The sequence below is a fragment of the Gavialis gangeticus genome, unplaced genomic scaffold, assembly GCF_001723915.1.
Source record: "Gavialis gangeticus isolate Ggan-Ray unplaced genomic scaffold, GavGan_comp1, whole genome shotgun sequence".
NCBI classification, from domain to species: domain Eukaryota; kingdom Metazoa; phylum Chordata; order Crocodylia; family Gavialidae; genus Gavialis; species Gavialis gangeticus.
In genome coordinates this window covers 65,897,360-65,918,063 of record NW_017728992.1, presented here as the reverse complement: position 1 = coordinate 65,918,063, position 20,704 = coordinate 65,897,360, and the positions used below count along the sequence as shown (strand labels likewise).

Below are 20,704 nucleotides of genomic sequence, written 5' to 3'. Positions count from 1 at the left end.
TAAAATGTAGTTTATCTGGGGTAAATACAAGCTTATACATCTAGGGAAAAATAATCTGAAACCCAAATGGCTAAAGAGAAAAAGATTCTTGAAATCCAAAGATGCTAATGAATACTGTGGAAGGATGGCAGACAAATTTGACATGAACTTGAAATGTGATATACAGACATTGCATCATAGACCACAGTGATAATCTGCCTCAAATGGACAATGACAACATTGGTACCAGAATGCATGTATGGATCTGAGCTCATCAGTATCAGAAAGATGGTAATGTGCTTGCAAAAACTGAGGTGGGAGGAGAGGAGGGAAAGCAAAAACAAGTGTCCACCTAGGTTGACATAGCCTAAGGTAAAATTAGTCCCAGGAGTATAACCGTCTTCTCCCATGTTTTGCAGGATGTGATTCATGGCTCAGACCACAAGCCAGTACTGCAACTAACCAATCTTGTGGAGGGAACATATATCTTCCACTTGAAAGTGACTGATGCTAAAGGAGATTCAGATATTGACACCGCTACTGTTGAAGTGCGGCCTGGTATGATAATTAAAAGGTCATCTATAAGTAGTGTGAAATTCCATGTTCTTTTGATGGTTGTGTGAGCAAGATCCTGTCAAGTTAAAACTTGTTGGTCTGATTCTCCACAGCCTTGTGGGGGGTGATGCTCAAATTGGATATAAAACACTATCATATTCCTGGCTTTACACCAGTGATACCAGCATTGAGCCACTTTACCCAGATATTAATGGCTGCACCCAGTGAATAGCAGTGGAGAATCATGCCTGTAGGGTTTTTTTAATTGTTTCCTTGCCTGTATTACAAATGTCAGCTTTGTTTACCCTGAAAGATTTCTACAAGTCTAACGGATTTTTTTTTCACTATTTATACTGCTTGCTTGTGGTTTTTTTGCATTTTAAACTATTGTGATAAAGAAAATAGACAAACGATGACCTCTTTAGTCATTCTCCTTTTAGTCACACGTGTACTGATTCTTATGTCCAACCTCCACATTTTACTGTTCGGGTGCTTAGAACTGAAATGGAACATTTATTTGTTTAAACAAGTCTTCATTTCTTTTTTTATTTCATTATTTAAAGCCTGGAAACATTCTTCTGTTAGTCTTGTGTTTTTTTATAGAATCCTCTTTGGGGACGGATGGTGTTGTGGGGAAGGCTTGAGGTGGGAATTTGATAGATCTTAATATTCTATTTTTGTCTGTCACCAATTTTCTTTGCTTTCTGTGGGAAATTTGTTTAGTTTCTGTGACTTGTTTTCTTCCTTGAAGAATCAGAATAATCTCACTAGGTTGCTGTGAGGCCTGTAGTGTTTGCCCTTCTATAGTGCTTTACAAGGTATTTTCAGATGTAACCAAGTCTACATTTTTGAGGCAAATTTACTAGATAACTAAGTAGTCCTTTGGATCAATACTGAAATACCTGCAGGTCTTCAAACAGACAGCATATATTTTGGTTTTTCAGACCCTAAAAAAAATGGTCTGGTGGAGCTTATATTGCAAGTTGGAGTTGGCCAGCTGACTGAACAACAAAAGGACACTCTTGTGAGACAGCTAGCAGTGCTACTGAATGTCTTGGATTCGGACATCAAAGTTCAAAAGATACAAGCCTATTCAGATTTAAGGTACAAAGACAGTGTGATGCTTGGAACTATGAACATGACATCTGGCTCAGTCTCTTCTGCGACACTCCAAAACAAAAGAGTATATAAAGAATTCTTTAAAAATATAATTATGGCAAAAGTGCATAGTTGTGGTCATGAGGCTGTATAAGCATCCAGGCTCAAGTGGCCAGAGAAGGACCCTGAACAGTCACTCAGCTAGATAGTTGTTAAAGGGGTATTGCTTGGGTTAAAGCCTGCTTGTTTGTCTGGATTTTTACACCTTTGGCAGCTGCTTGTGTGTGGCAGAGCAGGGAATTTAATAGCCACATCTTACCCTTTCCAGGTAGTGCAGTCCAAGAGTGGTTCTGGACTAAGGGTTCTTCCTATGAAAAGTGTAGGCACTGAGGGAGGAAAAGGGAGACTTAGCCTGGTTAAACAGTGGGGTCTTTGAAATTTGCATGTTCTGAAAAGACAAGGAAGTCCAATGCAACTGCTTCTTGGGATAGGGCAGCCTTGCCTGATCAGCTTTTTGCAGATCTATCTACCATGTTTTCCACTTCTGTGCAAGGAGACTGGGCTTGTACATATTTGTAAAGAAGTACTACGATCGGGTCTAGGCTAAAAATTTGCCCTTGTTGGGGGTGCTAATTTTTCTTAACATTTCTGAACTGAAATTCAATTATCAGTATGAAATCCCTTTGTCTGGTAGTAGGTTATATCACCTATATTACCTGATATAAGCTAAATTGGCCAAGCACTTGTTTGCCAGTCTAAAGTGTGTCTATATTAGGAGGATTTGCTGCCTTACTTGGAATGTATCGGCCATTTTTGTATACTTGGTTTAAGATATTACTCTGCATCACTAATTTCACTTCCAAAGTGGTAAATTAAGCTGCTGGGCCCTCCAAACCTACTCATACCTTAGTAAAGGATCAACACTGTTATTGGCTGGTGTGTCTTACATTGGCCATAATATTATAAGCAGAACCTTTCTTTACAAGATGGCTTTTTCTGTGCCAGTGTTTTGCGGAGTTGCAGGAATGCAGAGGTATAGCCCACTCTTCAGAAATTAAAATTTTCTCATAAGCACTACAAGTTGTGCACTTATAGACCAATAACAAAAACTTCAGCTATAAGATGGGGGCCCATAGCCTGGGAGATATTTGAGGAAGAGGGGGACCCAAGTGTATTGATTGATTGTAGGGTGGCCATGAGCCATCTGTGGGATGCAGCTGTGAAAAAGCTAATGTAATCTTAAAGTAGATTAGGCAGGATATAGACAACGGAGACAAGGTGTTGGTACCATTCTACAGGGGATTGGTAAAACCCCAATGTACCTATGTGATTTTGTTCAAAGAAGGGCCTTTACACTCATTAAGGGATTGGCAACCTCTTCTTATGATAGGGCAGGGAGTTCTGGCTTAACAGTGTGTGGTGTGAAGTCACATGTTTGTGATCCCCAGATTGAGGTGAAAGCTTGCTCTTGCTGTATAGAAGGAGTTTGGTGATCCCATGCCCCGGGGATTTTGCTGGTTGTCAGTTGGGGCCACGAAAGAATATTTTTCCATCATGAATGCTGCTGGCTTCTGGTAGGTTTTTTTTTTCACTTTCCTCTGAAGTACTGGGATATTGGCCACAGCTAAGGCTGTTTCCCCACCCCCACTGGTACTTGTACAACCCAGAGGTTCATGGCTGAAGTGGCTTACTTCTGCTTAGAGTCAGACTGATTGCCACATTTGGGGTCAGGAAGGAATTTTTCCCTTGGTCAGAGTGGCATAGACTGTGGGGATTTTTTTGTATTTCTCTGTAGTGTAGAGCCAGGTCCTTTTTTTATGGAGACTGGACTGGATAGCCTGGGATGCTCTTTCCAGTCCTGTGTTCCTGTGTAATGTGATCGTTGCCAGAACCTTTTGAGATGACTAAGCTTTAAACTACATCTTCTTGAGCTAAATGATATTTTAACAACTGTGTTGGTACTTGCTATAGGCACCTCCTAAAATTCACAGATACATTAATTGAAAATCTACTGTTAATTCTACCACATTTCAAATGGCAGCTCTCAACTGGCTCGTTTCTGGTTTTAAGATTCTTTAAAGAAAGCTGAGGCATTGCATCCAATTGTGACGTAGCATACTTTCTTGCCGAAAATTATTTGTTTAATCCCCATCTCTCATTGTGTCTGAGCTCCTATTCTTTCAAATGTCCTTATGCAGTCTTGGAAGAGGCAAGAGTTCTTGTGGGTGATTATCTTTTATTGGATCAACTGCAATGTTGGGCTAGACATAGGGTATGTCTATCCCGCCATGTAGCTGACCGGCATCACCTCTGCACTACTGCATGTAATCTTCTCATAGACTTCAGTGGGCTGTGTAGATGCTTGTGGAAAAAGCTGGGCTTTTTAGTATATCTAGGATTTGAATAGGGGCAGGCTCTAAAGAACGATGGGCGGTGGTGGGGGGGAAGGGTTTGTTCTCTTTGTTTTTTTCCTGTGAAACTGATTATGTATAGAACTGGTAATGCTCCTGAACTGCGTAGTAGAGCAATAGCCATATTGTTCTGTTGGATTTGATTAATCTAGAGCAGGGGTGGGCAATTGTTTCAGGTGGAGGGCTGCTTACTGAGTTTTGGCAAGCCATTGAGGGCTGCTTGACAGGCAGCCAGGGGCAGATAAATATTAATTTTCTAAATTTTTTAGGGGTTCTGAGGGCCAGATGGAATGGCTTGGTGGGCCGCATGCAGCCTGCATTGCCCACCCCGATCTAGCAACAGATAGATCGACTCTTAGATGCCTGGATATAGTAAGAAGCAGTTTTCTTACAGTCAAATAAAAAACTGTAAATGCAGTAGATAACACATATTTTTGTGTCTGTGTGTGTGCTCTCTGCAGCACAGCAATCATGTTCTATGTGCAGAATGGACATCCTTTCAAAGTCATAAAGGCTTCGGACATTGCACGGACTCTGCATGTGCAGCTTTTAAAGGAAAAGGCTGACTTCTTGCTTTTTAAAGTTCTGCGGGTTGATACAGCTGGTACGTTCTGAATGATGCTTTCTTAGTGTCTTGATTTTTACAGCCATGAAAGTACTAATTGATGCAAGCAACATAGGGATATGGCAAGAGCTTCCTTTATGTACATGGGGCTTGAAGTTTGCATTAATTTTATGAAAGATGGCATAGATCTGGGCTGTCCTACTGGTGGCCACAGGCATTATGTGGCCTACAGGGGGATTAACCTGGTCCAGGTGCTGCTTCCCTCATTACTTTTCTGCAGCTGCCACCAGGGTCTCTGGGTTTCCCCTCTCTGCTCCAGCTTCCTATTTCTGCCCTTGCCCCTGGGAGTGGGGTGGGGTGGATCAGCCCACAGGGCTCACCTAGTCTGTAATCTGGGAAGCTTTGGGAGTTGGGGGCACCTGTGCAGTGGGGAGAGGCCCATGTGGTATGTGTGTGAAGAGTCCTGCACAGTGTGACTTGAAGCCTGTGGGACCTGTGGCACATACAGCATGTGGTCCCTGACTGCTCAGAAGTTGGACTGGTGTAGATGTTGCTGCTGCTTGAAATACCAGTCTACCTATGACAGGCTTGTGCTAGTTGTCTTCTTTTAAAGAGACTATTGGGGTGCAATTTGATCATTATCTATGATTTTTATAAACAAAAGCTATACAATAGAAACTTTTCCACTATATACTCAACATTTTGCAATGCTGGGGGACTAGGTAATATTAGACCATCTGCGATGTGCTCTTACATGGCTTGTTTTAATCTCTCTGGATGGAACAAACTTTATTATAACTGTAACAGAACTTATCACATCACTTCTTTCAGAATTCATGAAGTATGATAATAGAGTCTCTTTCTATCTGCACTGGCTAAAAATGTTCAGACATTATAACCCAGTGCCTTAATCTGATTAAATTTGTAATATAGACTGGTTTGTATTTCTTCATAATGAGATCTCTTTACAATAATGCTTGAGCATCAAGGTCAAACTTCATAGTTCAGTCTCCCATAAAGTAACATGCTCCTGGTAATTTGAATGCTCTAGGACACTAAAGCATTACAGCTATCTATTTGTTGTCATTTCAAATCAAATGATTTGCTGAAGATCAGAAATAATAAAGCAGGAACATTCTGAGCTCTAAAATATTTGGTTTTTATAATGGCTTAGTTTTGAGATCATTCCTTCATGAGAAAATGACAGCTGTTATACTATAAAATTATTTTAATTATTTTTCACTGTTGGATTGCAAAAAATTGTAGGTGTAGCCTTGGGGGAGGTGAAAATGACCTTTTCTTTTAATTTATGCATTGGATTTATGGTCAAAAGAATGCCACCCCAAGATCCTACATTGCAATTTGCCCTTTTATACTGGTAATCTTCACATTTTTTTTTACTTTAGCTTGCCTTTTAAAATGTTCTGGACATGGGCACTGTGACCCTATTACAAAGCGTTGTATTTGCTACCAACTGTGGATGGAGAACTTAATTCAACGTTACCTCAGTGATGGAGAGAGTAATTGTGGTAAGTCTGGAAAGTGTTGTGTATGTTATGTTCCAAGAACATACACCTGGATTATAGCAGTTTTGTAAGTGTATTACTTGTGGATCTAGAGAAAATCAGTAAAAAGAACATGAATGTAGCAGCTTGGGTTGAGTCCCAGGAGCTTGGGTTGAGTCCCAGGATCAAGGGTCTGCTGTTTTGATTGGTGGAGCCCACCCACCAATCCAGAGGCAGCATGCGGGAAGCAATGCTCTGCCCTTTTCTGAAGGGTGGGGCCAAGGAGCAGCTGGACCTGAATCGGAACTGCACCAGCCAGGTCTGGAGAACTTTGGGGGTGGAGCCCCTGAGGAGTACAAAAGGGGAGCATGCTCAGCAGGCTGGAGAGACAATGAGGGATGGCTAGGAGAGAGGAGCTCCAGGGACGGCCTTCCTCGGGACCCTGCCTGAGCTTCAGCAGCGTGCAAATCAGCGCATGGGGATCAGGCTCTAGGAGCTGCTCGAGGTGGCTTGAGCCTGTGAACCCAGCAAGAGGCTGGGCAGTCGGTGTGTAGATTGGCACACGGAGTGCTGGCCCTGGGAGCAGCTCGAGGCCGCTCAGGCCCCGCATGGTGTACAGATCGGCACACAGAGAACTGGCAAAAACCAATGCCCCGCCACCATCTTCTATCCTGGTTTTCGCGGGCTAATCACCTGATCCTTTCCCGGGTGTGTAATTTCCAACACTTGACAGGGTTCATCGTCAGGTCAGTCCTGCCCGACTCTAAGTAACGGGACTCTTGCCTGAGTCCCTGTTAGATTTTATATTAAGCATCTGTATTTATTCTTGTAATCAATTGTACATAGTTAAGTATTTGGTTTTGGCATAGCTCTATAGAGAGGGGAGAAAGCCGCTCTAGTAGCTGACCCCTTCCTCAGCACCCTGCCTGGCCACCACCGCTATCACTGGAGGACAGGGCACCCCCCCTACCCCGGTTTACCCGGGCTACATGAAGGAAGATTAGGATATTGCCTGTTTGTCCATCTGTTCAGCTATCAGTAGTGTACTAAGAAACTGTACATGACTACAAAACAATTGAGTGCCCACAATATAATACTCAGCCTTGTAATTTTCAGATAATTTTAATATGTATAGCATTTTATATCACACCTTCAGATAAAGAGTACAAAAATTGCTGTGTTGCTGCTGTGGGACATTAAGTGATTTTTGCCCAGATTGATTGGCTTAAGAGGGCCCAGGCTGGACTGAATGTAGATGATCTTACTTGACCTTGGAAGTATCCTGACCAGTACTTGGGTAGGAAACTACCCTGGAACCAGACACATGGAGTCATAGTCATACACTTGATGAATACTATGGAAACCAAATGGGTGGCAAGTCCCATGGTTGCTGCAGAGCTGATGGATGGGATTAAAAGGAAGGAAGGATTGTTTAGTAGGCAGCCTTGTACTTCGGCAGTCCCTCCCACTTGAGGATGATTGCCTTCCATGACTGTCTTATCTGTGTGTCCAAAGATGGCTGATGAGGCCTATTCAGGATTGACAGACTCTACTGCAGCTTGGACATGTGTTTCTGTCTGGGGATGGTGGCGCTGGATTCTTGATCTGGTCTGTGACATGTTGTTTCTGCTGCTCTTGCTTTTCCATCTCCTGTTGTTGCCATGAGGTTTCAAAGTACTGAGATCCCTGCAGCAGAGTCCTCTTCCATTTGGGGTGGTTCTGGGCAATAGTCTCCCACAAGTTGACATCAATATTGTATTTTTTTAATTTGGCCTTGAGCTCATTCCTGAAGTGCTTTCTCTGCCCTCCTCTTGAGCGTACACCTTGGCTCAGCTGGAAAAATAAAACTTGCTTCAGGAGCTGGACAGCTGGATGACGTGAGTGGCCCAACAAAGTTGATGTTGGATGATCATCATCTCAGTACTCATAGTGTTTGCTTGCAGGAGGATGCTAATGTTAGTGCATCTGTCTTCTTACTGGATTTGGAGGATCTTCCTCAGGCAGCATTGATGGTATTTCTCCAACAAATTTAGATGTTTCCTGTGTGTTGTCCATGTCTCGGCTCCGTACAGTAAGGTGAGGATCACAACTGCCTGATAAACCATGAGCTTAGTTTCAGATCTGATGTTGCGATCTTTGAACACCCATTTCTTTTGGCATCCAAAGACTGCACTTGCACATTTGTGGTGTTGCTGGATTACTTCATCAATGTCAGCCTTCTGCAAGGGACAGCTTCTGAGGTACACGAAATACTCAGCATTCTTCAGAGTCTCACTGTTGATCTGGACTACTGGAGCTGGGGACTGTTCACTAGGAGATAGTTGATGGAGGACCTTAGTCTTCTGAATGTTAAATGTCAGTCCCATTTTCTTGTATGCCTCGGTAAAGATGCTGACGACTGCCTGAAGGTCTGCTTCTGAATGAGGTCACACTAAGCATCATCAGTGTATTGGAGCTCAATGATTGTGGTTAGAGTAGTCTTGGTTTTGACTCAGTCAGCTGAGGTTAAACTGCTTACCATCCACTGGGTAGTTTAGCTCCACTCTGCTGGAAGCTTATTGGTGGTCAGATGTAGTATTGCTGCAAAGAATATTGAGAAGTATTGGAGCAAAGACACAGCCTTGCTTAACTCCTGTTTTGACTTCGAAGGGATGTTGATAGATCCATTACTGAGAACCGTTGCTCGCATACTGTCGTGGAGCAGGCAGAGAATGGTGACAAATTTTGGTGGGCATCTGTACTTCAGAAGGATCCTCCACAACACTTCCTGGATGACAGAGTTGAAAGCTTTCGTGAGGTTAAAGAAAGCCATGTAGAGAGGCTTATGTTGTCCCCGGCATTTCTCCTGCAGCTGGTGAGCTGTGACAATCATGTCAGTTGTGTGTCTTCATGCGTGCGCTAAACCCACACTGAGATTCTAGGAGAAGCTCTTCAGAAAGTGGAAGGAGATAGTTCAGGAGGGTTCTCGCAATGATCTTTCTAGCCTTGGTACTGCATTTACTGCCACAAGAATCTCCGATTCCTGTTATGATTGAGATTAGCAGCACTGGGGTAACACATGAGCATTGAGGCAGGCATGTATTATACATAAAGACTCTAATGTTGCCTGCATAGGGCCGAGTTCAGATGCTGGCTATATGCTGAGAAGCACTCTCATTACTGAAAAATCATTTTTTTAATTTGAACACTTTCACCATTTTCTTAACTGTCTTTATCTCATCTTTATTAAAGTCATCTCTGGCAGCAGCAGCCTGTCACCAGTTTACCCGTGTGATTTTTCTTTGACAGGGCTTTCCCTGCTTTAAGTCTACACATTTGATGTCCTATTTAAATTAAAATGTCCTCTGTGGTCCTTGGCTTTACAAATCTTTACTGTGTTAGATTGTTTGGGTAGCATCGAATGAACCCAAATATGGTCCTGCTCTTCATATTGGAGAGATTCTGAAATTCTTCTGCTAAGAAACGTGTTTTTTCTTCCTCATCCCACTGATTTCTACAGGACTACTTGAGGAGTGAGATACTGCTGCCCACGAGTAATGGTACTGGAAGATGAAGCCATATATGCATGTTGTCTACCAGAAATCTAAATAAATAAATGGCGCACTGGGTCCTGATCATGATTAGAGACTTTGGATGCAACTGTTGTCCAAATAATAAATAAGCACCAGCAGCAGCGTAGTGATGCAGCTGGATGCCCAGGGCACAGGGGCAGCGGTGACTTCCAGTTGCTGTTGCATCACTGCTGTGATCATGTGGCTGCTAGCAGCAGCCATTTTTTTTCACCCCTCAAGTCAGCATCCAGGGTAATTGCTCCAGTTACCTTACCCTAGTTACACCACTGAGAACCTGAGAGGATTATAGGGCTTCCTTTTATTTTGCCTCAGACCCTATATCAGATTTTCTGAATTCACAGATCAGGATTCCTAGCATCCAACAAAATAGGCTGTTGCTTACAAAATCTTATACCTCTCTGAACTAGTTCGTCCCTACAGTGCCATCCTACCCTACCTTCTGCCACATTAAGAGTTAGAGTGTAGTTGCAGAAGAAGGCTATTGCCGGTTATCAGTCCTATCAGAGAGCTGTACAATTTAGAAGGTGGCAGAGGAGTTCATGTTTGTAACACAGTTGCGGAGACCCCACCTTAACTTTCAGATTTCAGGTGGAATTCATTGAGCTGGTAAGGAAAAACCCCCCAGTACTTATTTAAAAAAAACAGGTTTGATCTGGAAGACCAACATGGAACTCTTTGACTATTATTTTTATTTATTCTCTTCTGAGAGAAGAACTGAACTTCGGGTGCTAAGATCTCTCAAATTCTAATCATGCTTAAGATAAAGCAAAGCCATCCCCTATCTTCCAGGATCATCTATTAAGACAACTGCATTAAAATAAGCCCATCGATACCACTTTGCTCATAGCTGTCTCTCCTGTTTTGTCCTCTAGAATGGAGCATACTCTATGTAACAGTATCTGCCTTCATTTTGGTTGTGCTCACAGTTGGGTTAGCCTGGTTCTGCATCTGCTGCTGCAAAAGGTACGTGATAACTGTTTTGAAAAAAACTGCATACTTGTGACATCACTACAAGTTGTTTGTACTTGTAAATCAATTTCTTAGCCTTAAGCAACTCTTTACCACCTGCAGATATTTCTTTCTGGCCTTTGCTCTAAGTACTTGTCAACATAGTTTAACAGTACAGTTGCAAAAAGTATTCCTGGAATCACATTCTTGTCACCTAATAACTAACATACATCCTAACCCACCAGCTGCAAACATGTATAAGATCTTCATAGTCTTCCACCAAAGTCCTCACCATCCCTCGCAGCAAGGGAAAGGAAATGAGCATTGCTATTTGCCCTGAAGGGCACCAAGCATGAGTTATTTTAGACCTGAGAGAAAGGCATCAAACCCTCCCTTGTGAAGAAGTGGGCATAACTGATGTCCAAGGAGCCAGTCTGGAGAAAGTGTGCTAATGTCCTACATCTCTGGGGCCTTTCTGCTCTTTGACAATGTATTTTACCTCATTTTTGTATTTCCCAATGGTTTTTGTATGAATCTCAGCAAGATCATTAGAAATTCTGTCCCAAATAACCCAGTTTTCTTTACTAGTTCTTGTCATTAGACCAACTGCTTTGTCAAGCAGACTAGCCAAGAGGCTATTTGTTTTGATGTAACAAGACATTAAGTGTCTGGGTTTTTAGTTTTCTTTGCTATGAAATCTTTTTGTGATATGGACAGGATACTATCTGAAAGGATGCATACCTTGTGGTTTTTTCTATGAAATGTGGGAGGAAGGGAGGGTTTATTTGCCCCTTTGGAACTATCCTCACTTACTTAGCACTCCACAAAAGGGACCTGACTGATGCAATAATCTAGGTAAAGAGAAGAGGCAGGAACTAGGCAGAGCAGAAATTGGGGTGCTTTTGGTTTTGTGAAGCTTACAAGAAGGTGATATGACTTTTATTGATGTGGTTGGTTTTCTAGGTAGTTTGATCCACATCCTGGATTAGGTCTACCAGTCTGAAGAGTGTAGAGTCCAAGTTATTTTATCCCCGACAGCATCCACTATGTACTTATCAGACACAAAGGGAGTTGGCCTTTGTCTTGAGGAGCTTACAAAGTAACAGACACAGCTGGAAAAAAAGATAGGCAGAAGGGATACAACACATAAGCCAAATGACTGGGAGGTGAGGGGTCGAGTGTGAATTGTATTAGATATCCCCTTCCACCATTCAGCTTCTTCATCCTTCTGTTCCCTTCTTCCAAACATTCAGCCCTTTCTTCACAGGAGTAAGAGATGAAATGCATGCAGAGGTGACTGTCTGCAGGCATTGTGAAAGATGTACAGTTGGAGGAAATGAAGAGGAAATGTTAATTTTGCAGACTGGGTCAGGAGGGAGCTCAACACATAGGACATGGCAGAGAAATCTCCATTAGATGGCTTGTAGCTAGAGATGGGCCCAAACAAAGTTGATCAGAAATGCAAATCTGAAATGTGCAGGTGATCCCTATCAAAATCCTTGATCCAAAGAATCAAAAGCTCTGATCTGCAGAGTTTTGATCTGCAGCCAAATAGTGTGTTTCAGGCCTGTGGCAGGACACTTAGGGCACCTGCCACTTTCAGAGCTGAAGCAGGCTGTGGAGCAGGTGGCAGGTGTGGGCCAGGGTTAATTGTGGAGGCAGCTGACCCAGGGAGCCTGCAGGCATAGGCAGAGGGAGAAAAAATTTTGGGGGAGGCTGAGTGCATGCCTGCATACCCCCCAGCAGGTAAGTCTGTGGGGGGAGGGGAAAGTGCTGTGGGGCTGGGGCAGGCCTTGCACAGCCAGGGGGGGTACAGGGTGTGGGACTAAGCTGTGGCTCACCCAGAAGGGTGTGGTGGGGCGGCTCCTGCCGCTGCACACGCTCTGGGATGGCACAGGGGGTGTGTGCCCCTAGATCTGCGTGGGGTGGGGTGGGGCAGGCTGTTGCTGTGGGCTGGGGCTGCGCTGGGCTCTTCCCAGCAGGGGCTAAGTGACGCTGTGCTTGGGGTGGCAGTGCTGGGAGGAGGGATTGGGGGGGCTACAGTGCATTTTGGGGTGGCTTGAGCCCCACCCCTCCATAGTCCCCTTCCCACCGCTGCTGCAGTTGCTGGAAGCCCATGGCCCATTAGCTCCCCCTTCCCTATGCCTGCAGGTGGTGCTAGGGCTGAGTGATGGAGTCATCTGACTGGAGGAGGGCTGGGCCTAGGCAGAATATAAGCCCAGGCCCTGAAAGCAGAGCTTGCAATAACATCTTGGAGGCTGCTGGGTGAACATCTGTAGAGCAAGATGGCTGCAGCTCTGCAATGCCAGCATGGAAATAACATCAGAAGCTGTCTGGAGATTTGGGAAGGAAGTATGGGGGTGGGGGAGATTCCTGTGGGGCCAGAAGCCCTGAGAGAGGAGTTGAGTATGAGGGATTCAGGTGAGCCCAGAGGGGGGGCTGTGTTTATGGGATCTATTGAGGAGTCCAGGTGAGCCCAGAGATGAGTATATGGAGGCCTATTGAGGGGTCTGGGTGAGCCCAGAGAGAGAGAGGCTGAGAAGGAGAGACCTATGGAGGTGCCTGAGGGTGCAGACCCACAGAGAAGAGGGCTGACAGCTGGAGGACTGACCCAGGAACCTTGACTGCCCTGTGTGGGGCAGGGCCCAGGAGGGGCCAAAAGATTAAAAGAGACCACTACAGAGACTGCCAGAGCCAGGGGATCTCAACTGGCCCCAGGTGGGGCCAGGGCCCAGAACAGGCCAAAGATCCATATGTGGCCACAGCCAGAAAGGAAGGGGTCAAGGGGCATGCAGCCTAGGGTGAAGATGGTTGATACAGGGCCATCTGAGGAGGAGGGCTTGAGAAAGGGGTCTGAGAGAGAGCTGGGCCCAGGGGTCCTGGAGGTGAGATTGAACCAGGGCTAGCAGGCCTAGAGGCCTATATCCCAGGTTGGTCAAGGAGTAGGGCTGGAAACCCGCAGCCCAGGAGGGGCATATGACATCAGGGGGGAGTCCAAGAGGGGCCAGGATAGTTGGAACAGGTTGGTCCTGGGCAAGACCTGAAACTGCACCCTAGTGTGGCTGGTTAGCTTGGCGGAGCTGCCTGTGGTGAGGCAGGCTCCGTGAAATGCTATTTGTGGGCCACCCCAGGGAAAGGCGAGTATGGAGCACCTGGAAGTCTCAGCTTTCACTGACTTGTAGGTTACCCCATGGAGAGAGAAGGCTAAGGGACAGAAAAGGAAGACAGAAAGTGGGATCAGAAGGGTCCAAAGGCCTAGAGAGGGGACAAGAAGGGCCAAAAGGCCCAGTGTAGGACCTAGAGAGAGTGGAGCCACAGGGGCCCAGAGATGGGCTGGGAAAGGCTGAGACCAGAAGGGTCCAGGGGGCAGGAAAGGGTCAAAAGGGTCCAGGAAGAAACCAAAGGAGTCTGGCAGCTCAGGGAGGGGTTGCATGAGAGACCAAGGGGTCTGGGTGCCCAAAGAGAGGCTGAGGGGCCTGAGGGCCCCGTGAATGGCTGTGTGTGTAAAGAGAGAACATCAGTGAGGATGACATCTGCAAGGCGTGGGGCATGGTGTAGGGATGGAATGGAGCCATGCAATTGGCCCATAAAGCCTTGACCCCAAACCTGGTGGTCATCACAGTAAGACTCTAGGGCAGCTTCCTGTGTTTACTAAGGATTAACATCAAGAAGTGGTGGTGAAAGAAGGATGGACTGGCCATAGAGCAGGGCACAGAGAATTTTTTGGCTTTTGGGGGCTTTACTGCCACCCCTGGAGATGGTACTTGGTGACAAGGCCTACCACCAGTTATCGCAGAAAGCTTTTTTCTTTTCTAGGTATGAATAGCAGGTTTTGCCCTTTCTTTCTGCACACAAGATTTATGCTCAGTGGCCTGGATTTTTACTCCTCGTTAAGCTGGTACAATCAGAACTGACTTTTGAAATAATGGAGTTATATGTAAATATTTTGCGAGAGAGAAAATTTTAACCTTATTGGTAGTTCTCTATGTGTGTAGGGGAGAGAGCATTTACCGTGTGTGAGAACTTTATTTACTTGTGCTAACTTTCCTTTTAGCAGGAAGAGGACAAAAATAAGGAAAAAAACCAAATATACCATCTTAGATAATATAGATGACCAGGAGAGAATGGAGTTAAGGCCTAAATATGGTAAGTTGTCTTTTTTTTTTTTTAAGATTGGGGCTTTTTTAAGCAGTAAGCCTGCATTCTTGTATTCACCTTAATTTTAAAGTAAATTACAAACTTTTCCTTTACCCAAATTGTTCCTTCTTGAAAGGAAACATGAAGTATTTTGTTTACACTGCATTTTCCACATGGCCTGCAAATGCCCCAGTTAACTTCATTGGGCTTGGGATTGTTCCCTTAGTTCCCATTACATTTTGAAGTGCTAATGGGGGGCACTTTAAATTCAATGGGATAACATCACTCCAAATAATGGACATTCTAAAGCAGTAATAAATTCATTGAAAAGCATAGAGCTTTTGTTATCAGCTAGTTCCATCATATAGTTGCCTGTGTGGCTAGATACAATTGATAGATTCAATAAGACCTGGACAGTATTGTACTTCATGCTGAGATGCTTTAATTGAACTGTAAATATCTATGTTTAAAATAAGGGCAGGGCCAGGCACAAGGGATCTGAGCCTCCTGGGTACCTGCAGACATACAGGATGTCTGCTCCGATGCACTGTAATTACAGCATGTTGGAGCACACTTGATTAATTGAGTCTGCTGGAGCATGCTAATTAGTATGCTGTAGCAGCCTCGACATCTCATGTATTCAGTGTCCCTCATGTATTCAGTGTATTTCAAAATGGCGGTGAGAGTGCTTTAACTAAAGCTCGTCAAATGAGCTTTGAAGTGCCCCTTCCACCATTTTGAAGTGTGGGACACTGAATACACAAGATGCTGCAGGCACTTTAATTACAGCAGCTCCTGAGAACCCCTCTAATTAAAGTGTCCCACCCCCTGAGCACACGTAAAGATGCCCCATGTGATATAAATGATGTAGTTCCACACAAAGGCCAAGGGAATATCTGGCCTATGATATTCAGTATCTGCTAGAGAAATAATTTAACATGGGAACAGACAGTTCATTATATTATAGCACAGGTTCACTTAGCTTGTGCAACACTACATGGGAAGGAGGTTACTAAGACTGTCCAAAGAGCCTTTTTATTGTTGGTTTTCAGGTATAAAACACAGAAGTACAGAACACAATTCCAGCCTGATGGTGTCAGAGTCAGAGTTTGACAGTGATCAGGACACTATTTTCAGCAGAGAAAAGATTGAAGGAGAGAATCCGAAGAACATCATGAATGGCTCCATCAAAAATGGAGTTTCCTTCAACTACAGTGCAAAAGACAGATAATTGAGTAAGGGTGAAAAGAAAGGACACACCAGTCCAATGCACCAAGAAAGTGTTGACCACCCTTTATTTTTCAAAATCAAAAGCTTCCTAAAGTATCTACCAATTGCAGCTGAAGGGGAAATTTTCAGCACAGTGGAGGGGGGGATTAGACAGCAAAGCTCCTGTTGTCATGGCTGTAGGAACAAGAAGCACATGTAATTCCCTGCATGCTCTGTGCTGAACGTTTATGTCTAAATTTCTGAAGACATTTTCCTATCTTAGACTTGTGAATCACTGCTACCATCCTGTCCAGGACCGTTACTAACAGTGATGACTTTGTAAGACTTTGAGCTATATTTGGCTTGTATCTGTACTCCGTCACTTGAAGGATTATGAAGCTGACCTTGACAATTAAAGCCAATGTGCAGAATTTCCCTTGCGTCTGTAAAGAAGTTTAATCTTCATATATGGTTTCTGAATTGGATACAGAAAGGGGAGATCCATAAATAGCATCTTTAGTACATAGTATTACCTCCAAGCTCTGCTTTGTGACTATGGTTTTTAGGGTAGCACTTGTGAAGTGAAAATGCCTTTGTTTTTAAAGGCAGCTGACTATTTAGCAGTTGTTCTTTAATCAGCTGCCAGTTAATGTGATACATTTGTATCCTGTATAATGGAAATGTCCCTTATATTTATGTTGAAGATGTGATGGCAGCAGAGAAATCCTGTCTGTTTTCTTCTGTAATAATATACGAAGAGTGAGTTCCCCTCTGGACCTGAGGAGCTGCAAGGGATACAGAGACGCCTCCTGCAATGGGCTGAACACCTTAAACTTACTTTGATTGTAATGGGAGCTTGAGGCCCCTATCAAGACTGAGTGCTTCATGCACATAAATTAAGATGGAAGTTGCAATATGACTGCCTCAGAGGCTTGTAATGAAGAACTGGAATGTCTCAAGCCTTAGCACAATACAGTGAACAGTGTTGAGTAAGGCTTTTCTCCTTAGTTGCTACATGGCTGGATGTCTTGGGTCAGGGAGATTTTTTTTTAATGAAGGACAAAACTGTTAACGTTTTGAATTTGCTGCTCTTAATTGTTGTGCAGCACCTGGGCATCTTCTTTATGGGTGTCATATTAGATACTAATGCCCCATTGCCTCCTTGAGATCTGTGTCAGGGGGACCCATTTTGTCTGGAGGACTCCTCTATTCGTGGATGGAGGGTTGAATACATCTGCTTCCATGACACTGTCTGCCTTTTTCTTGTTCCCCTTCATTAACTAGGGAGGACTTCGCAGGGGCTGGGAACCTTCCCTCATGCAGGACTTCAGAAAAATTAAAACCCTAATTATGGAGGAATCAATCAGTGCAGAAAGCCTGGGCTGTGTAGTTTCAGTGGAGCTTCACTGCTGAGGAACAGGGACATGAAAACAGCAGCAACATAGTATGTTGTCTGCATTTTTCCTGACTCTGCTCCTCCAGATCCATGTTGACCTGTAACTTCCTTACAAGAATGTTAAAGTAATGACAATTAGCATTTACCCCTGCTCCATAATGATAGCCTTCTCAGACAAGACAACTTGAGCACAGCAGTGAAAGAAGCCAGCATGTCAGGCAAAAGGTGATTACTATTGGAAGCTTTTCCAGCTTATGCTCTTTGTTTACTTTTCACTACTTTCTGCTTAGCCTAGAAACATAGACAGCATGGTTTCTGGCCCCTCTCACTTGTTGTTCCATTAGCGTTCATGCAGTAGTGCATTTTTGGGTTGTAAGCAGTCCAGGGTAGGTGAGCATTCAAGGAAACCAAATTATATTTAAAAAAAAAGTTTTGGCCAGTCTGCTACTTTCAGTGCTCAAGTTCTGTATTTGTTCTACAGAAAATGACTCTTTGCAGATCTATGTGTTTTATGAACTAGATAAAATGTGAACAACCGTGACCCTGCATCAATCAAATATAAACATCTAAGTTTATGCATATTGGCACAGTTGTTAGCATCCATAAAACAAAACAAAACAAAACAAAAAACAAACCAACAACTGAAGATGCAGCTGAGTTCTGTAAATGTAGTCTTTTTTGCATTGGTTTTATTTTACTATTTAATGCCTGGTGCTCAGGCCTGCAGAAAGGCTGCACAGACGGTTAAGCTATAAAGGTAGTCATCCATTGCTTGAAGTCTAAAGTTCAAATGTGTCTTAGGTTTCTAAATGAAAAATGTTTTATGGTCTGAAGCATGCTTCCTAGCGAACATTGTTCAACAACACAAAGTTGCCACAGTTCTAGAAACACCACCTCTTCTTTCCTACCCTCAGAATCATTTCTGGAAGAAGTTCAAGTGCTGCGACAGCATTTTTTTTATCTGCTTGTCCGAGTACTTCCAACTCAAGCAGGTGGGAGACAGTAAACTGTATGGTCTAGGACCTCTTAATTACCTTTTTGCCTTTTGTTTCTTTCCACTTGAATTCACATGCGATTGCTAGCCACTTTTATAGCTCACAACCTTAGTTAAAAATGATTTTTTTAAATAGTGAATTTCCAAGGTGTTTTTAGAGGCACTGGCTTGCAGTTCTACCAATTTAACCTCATTCATCAACTTAGAAGGGAAAAAAGGAGAAAGGCAACATAGTAATTGGGCATTAAGATACACTATCTTGCAGATTATTAGGCCTAAAAATGCATGCCTGATATTAAAGGAAATCTGAAACTTCCAGTGGAGTCAGCAAGAAATACTTCTCTGGCTCTGAGTATTTGTGATATCAAACCTTAATGTTAACCTTTAATGGTCCTTCAGCATGACTTGTTTGCAAGCATATCTTTATCTACATTCTTTAACGTTTTTAAGTAGTGAGTGCAGTGTATATCTGAGAAGGATCTTAGGATTGTTACTGTAATTTAATTTAATTACTAAGTCTACATGTGAATCGTTGCATAGTGAGCAATACATACCTACTTGCAACATAGACCAGCTGTCCAGCTATAAGCTGACCAACAGCTTTTATCATGGCAGGCAAAATACTAATGTCATACAAGAAATTTAGCAGGACAAGTCTGACAAAATAAAAATAACCATAACATTTATTTTCTATTTCAGCTCTGGTATTGAAGGAGATGTTTGATACGGGTTGATGAGTAGTGACAAAATTAAATCAGAGCAATCCAGTTGTTGCTGGATGTGTAATGAAAAATCAATCGTCCTTGCTTCATACTTGCTTGTAAAATAAGTTACCATCTATCTTTTGTTAGAAAAAGGCCATTTCACCAGCTTTACTGTCCAGTGCCCTGGATACATCTGCTTCAACCCCCCACTCATGCTACTAAAAATGCTAGTCAACCTCCTATCAGTGGATTGTCTTGAGGAAACATAAGGGGACACAAGTAGGGGAATTAATCAGATCTGCAAAGGGTTTAGCAGAGCAGGGTGTACTTTCCAGTAGCAGACCCAGAAATGGGGCAGGGGACTGTGCTGCACATGGGCAATGCATTCTGAAATCCCTTCCTGGTCAGTGTGGGCTCCTGCTAGAGCTCCGTGTTAGCATTGAGCTCAACTCACCAGCTGATCTTGGTGGGATGTGGCTGGATTCCTTGTTTTCACTTAGTTCTGGAGCCCAAGGGGTAAACATTGTTTGCCCTTCCCTACCACAACAGCAGAGGAAAGGAGGCCAGAGCTGTGCAAAAGCAGGGGCTCTGACCAGACCTGATGCTGAGAACTCATGTGCGGCACAGCTGAAGTGATGTGGACTGCACTGCCACACCTCCTCTGGCACTTTCTCCCTTCCTTGTTTGGCTCCTTCAAACCTGAAAGCAGTGCAAAAATGCCAACACTTACCTTTTCTCAGACAGCTCTGGCATTCTTGAAATCCTTCAGGCCCCACTTATGCAAAATTCCTGTTGAAGTTAACTGAAGATTATTGCCTGACTAAAGAGATTGTGGGTTTTGGTCTCTTTACATGTTGAAAAGATAATGAACTTATTATTGTCCTTGTGTTTGGGGTTGGGAGGAAATGAAAACTATTTTCAGAGTCATCTTCTGAACAGTCTGTGGAACCCTGGTGAGAGAGGGAGGGAGGGCGAGCCTTTTTCTAGGGGAGAGAAACTGGAATAGAAGGCAGGTAGGAAGGTCCTAAAGCACAACATTTGTACACTTGGACTCTGCTTAAATTTCCTCATCGTATACAAATGTAGCAAAACATAACCCATTTCAGATGCCTTTGGGTGCTGAGGTACCAGAAGGAATTGTCCCAAAGGAACCATGAAGCTACTTAAGGTGGAAAAAAAAAAGAATTTCCTGCAGCACAGGCAATGACTTAAGTGCAAGTGAGGCATGCAGCAGTACTTTGCCTCTGTATGGAAGCATGGCTTCCTGTGTGTGGATGGGTGAACAATTGTAGATTTTATAATAGGAACCTATCTCTAGAAAATGTTGTTTATTGCAAATGATAATGTATTGTAACTGGAACCAGTTCTTAGCTGATACTATTACATTTATGTTACCCTCCTAATAAAGACTTGTCTTTCCTTCTGTAATGTTGTCATCTGTTTTCCTCAGCAAGACACTTTCTTCTGTGCCATATGAGGTTCAGACTTGAGGTCAGAGCAAGATAATGAAAACAATTACCTCCTATAGATTGTTCTGTCTGCACTCAACCTGCAACTATTATGGTTTAATTGTTTGTGACCTCTTTTTCCTCTGACTGCCACAGAAAATGCATTTTCTGTGAGAGGGAGGA

At 43.5% G+C, this 20,704-nt stretch overlaps 1 protein-coding gene across 5 annotated transcripts in view; it reads left to right on the top strand.

Moving 5' to 3' along the window:
• KIAA0319 (KIAA0319 ortholog) overlaps positions 1–20,496 on the top strand; it is a 97,314-nt gene extending 76,818 nt beyond the window's left edge. For 3 of the 5 annotated variants that reach the window (XM_019523713.1, XM_019523732.1, XM_019523744.1), the window contains 7 exons: positions 399–537; positions 1,479–1,638; positions 4,505–4,647; positions 6,015–6,137; positions 10,558–10,648; positions 14,688–14,779; positions 15,823–20,496. In XM_019523713.1, the coding sequence (XP_019379258.1) occupies positions 399–537; positions 1,479–1,638; positions 4,505–4,647; positions 6,015–6,137; positions 10,558–10,648; positions 14,688–14,779; positions 15,823–16,001 (927 nt within the window). In that variant the 3' untranslated portion in view covers positions 16,002–20,496. Of the gene's footprint in view, positions 1–398; positions 538–1,478; positions 1,639–3,080; positions 3,207–4,504; positions 4,648–6,014; positions 6,138–10,557; positions 10,649–14,687; positions 14,780–15,822 lie in introns of those variants that run through there. The other 2 variants (XM_019523722.1, XR_002098723.1) reach the window with 2 other exon arrangements.
• Positions 20,497–20,704: the final 208 nt, after the last annotated feature.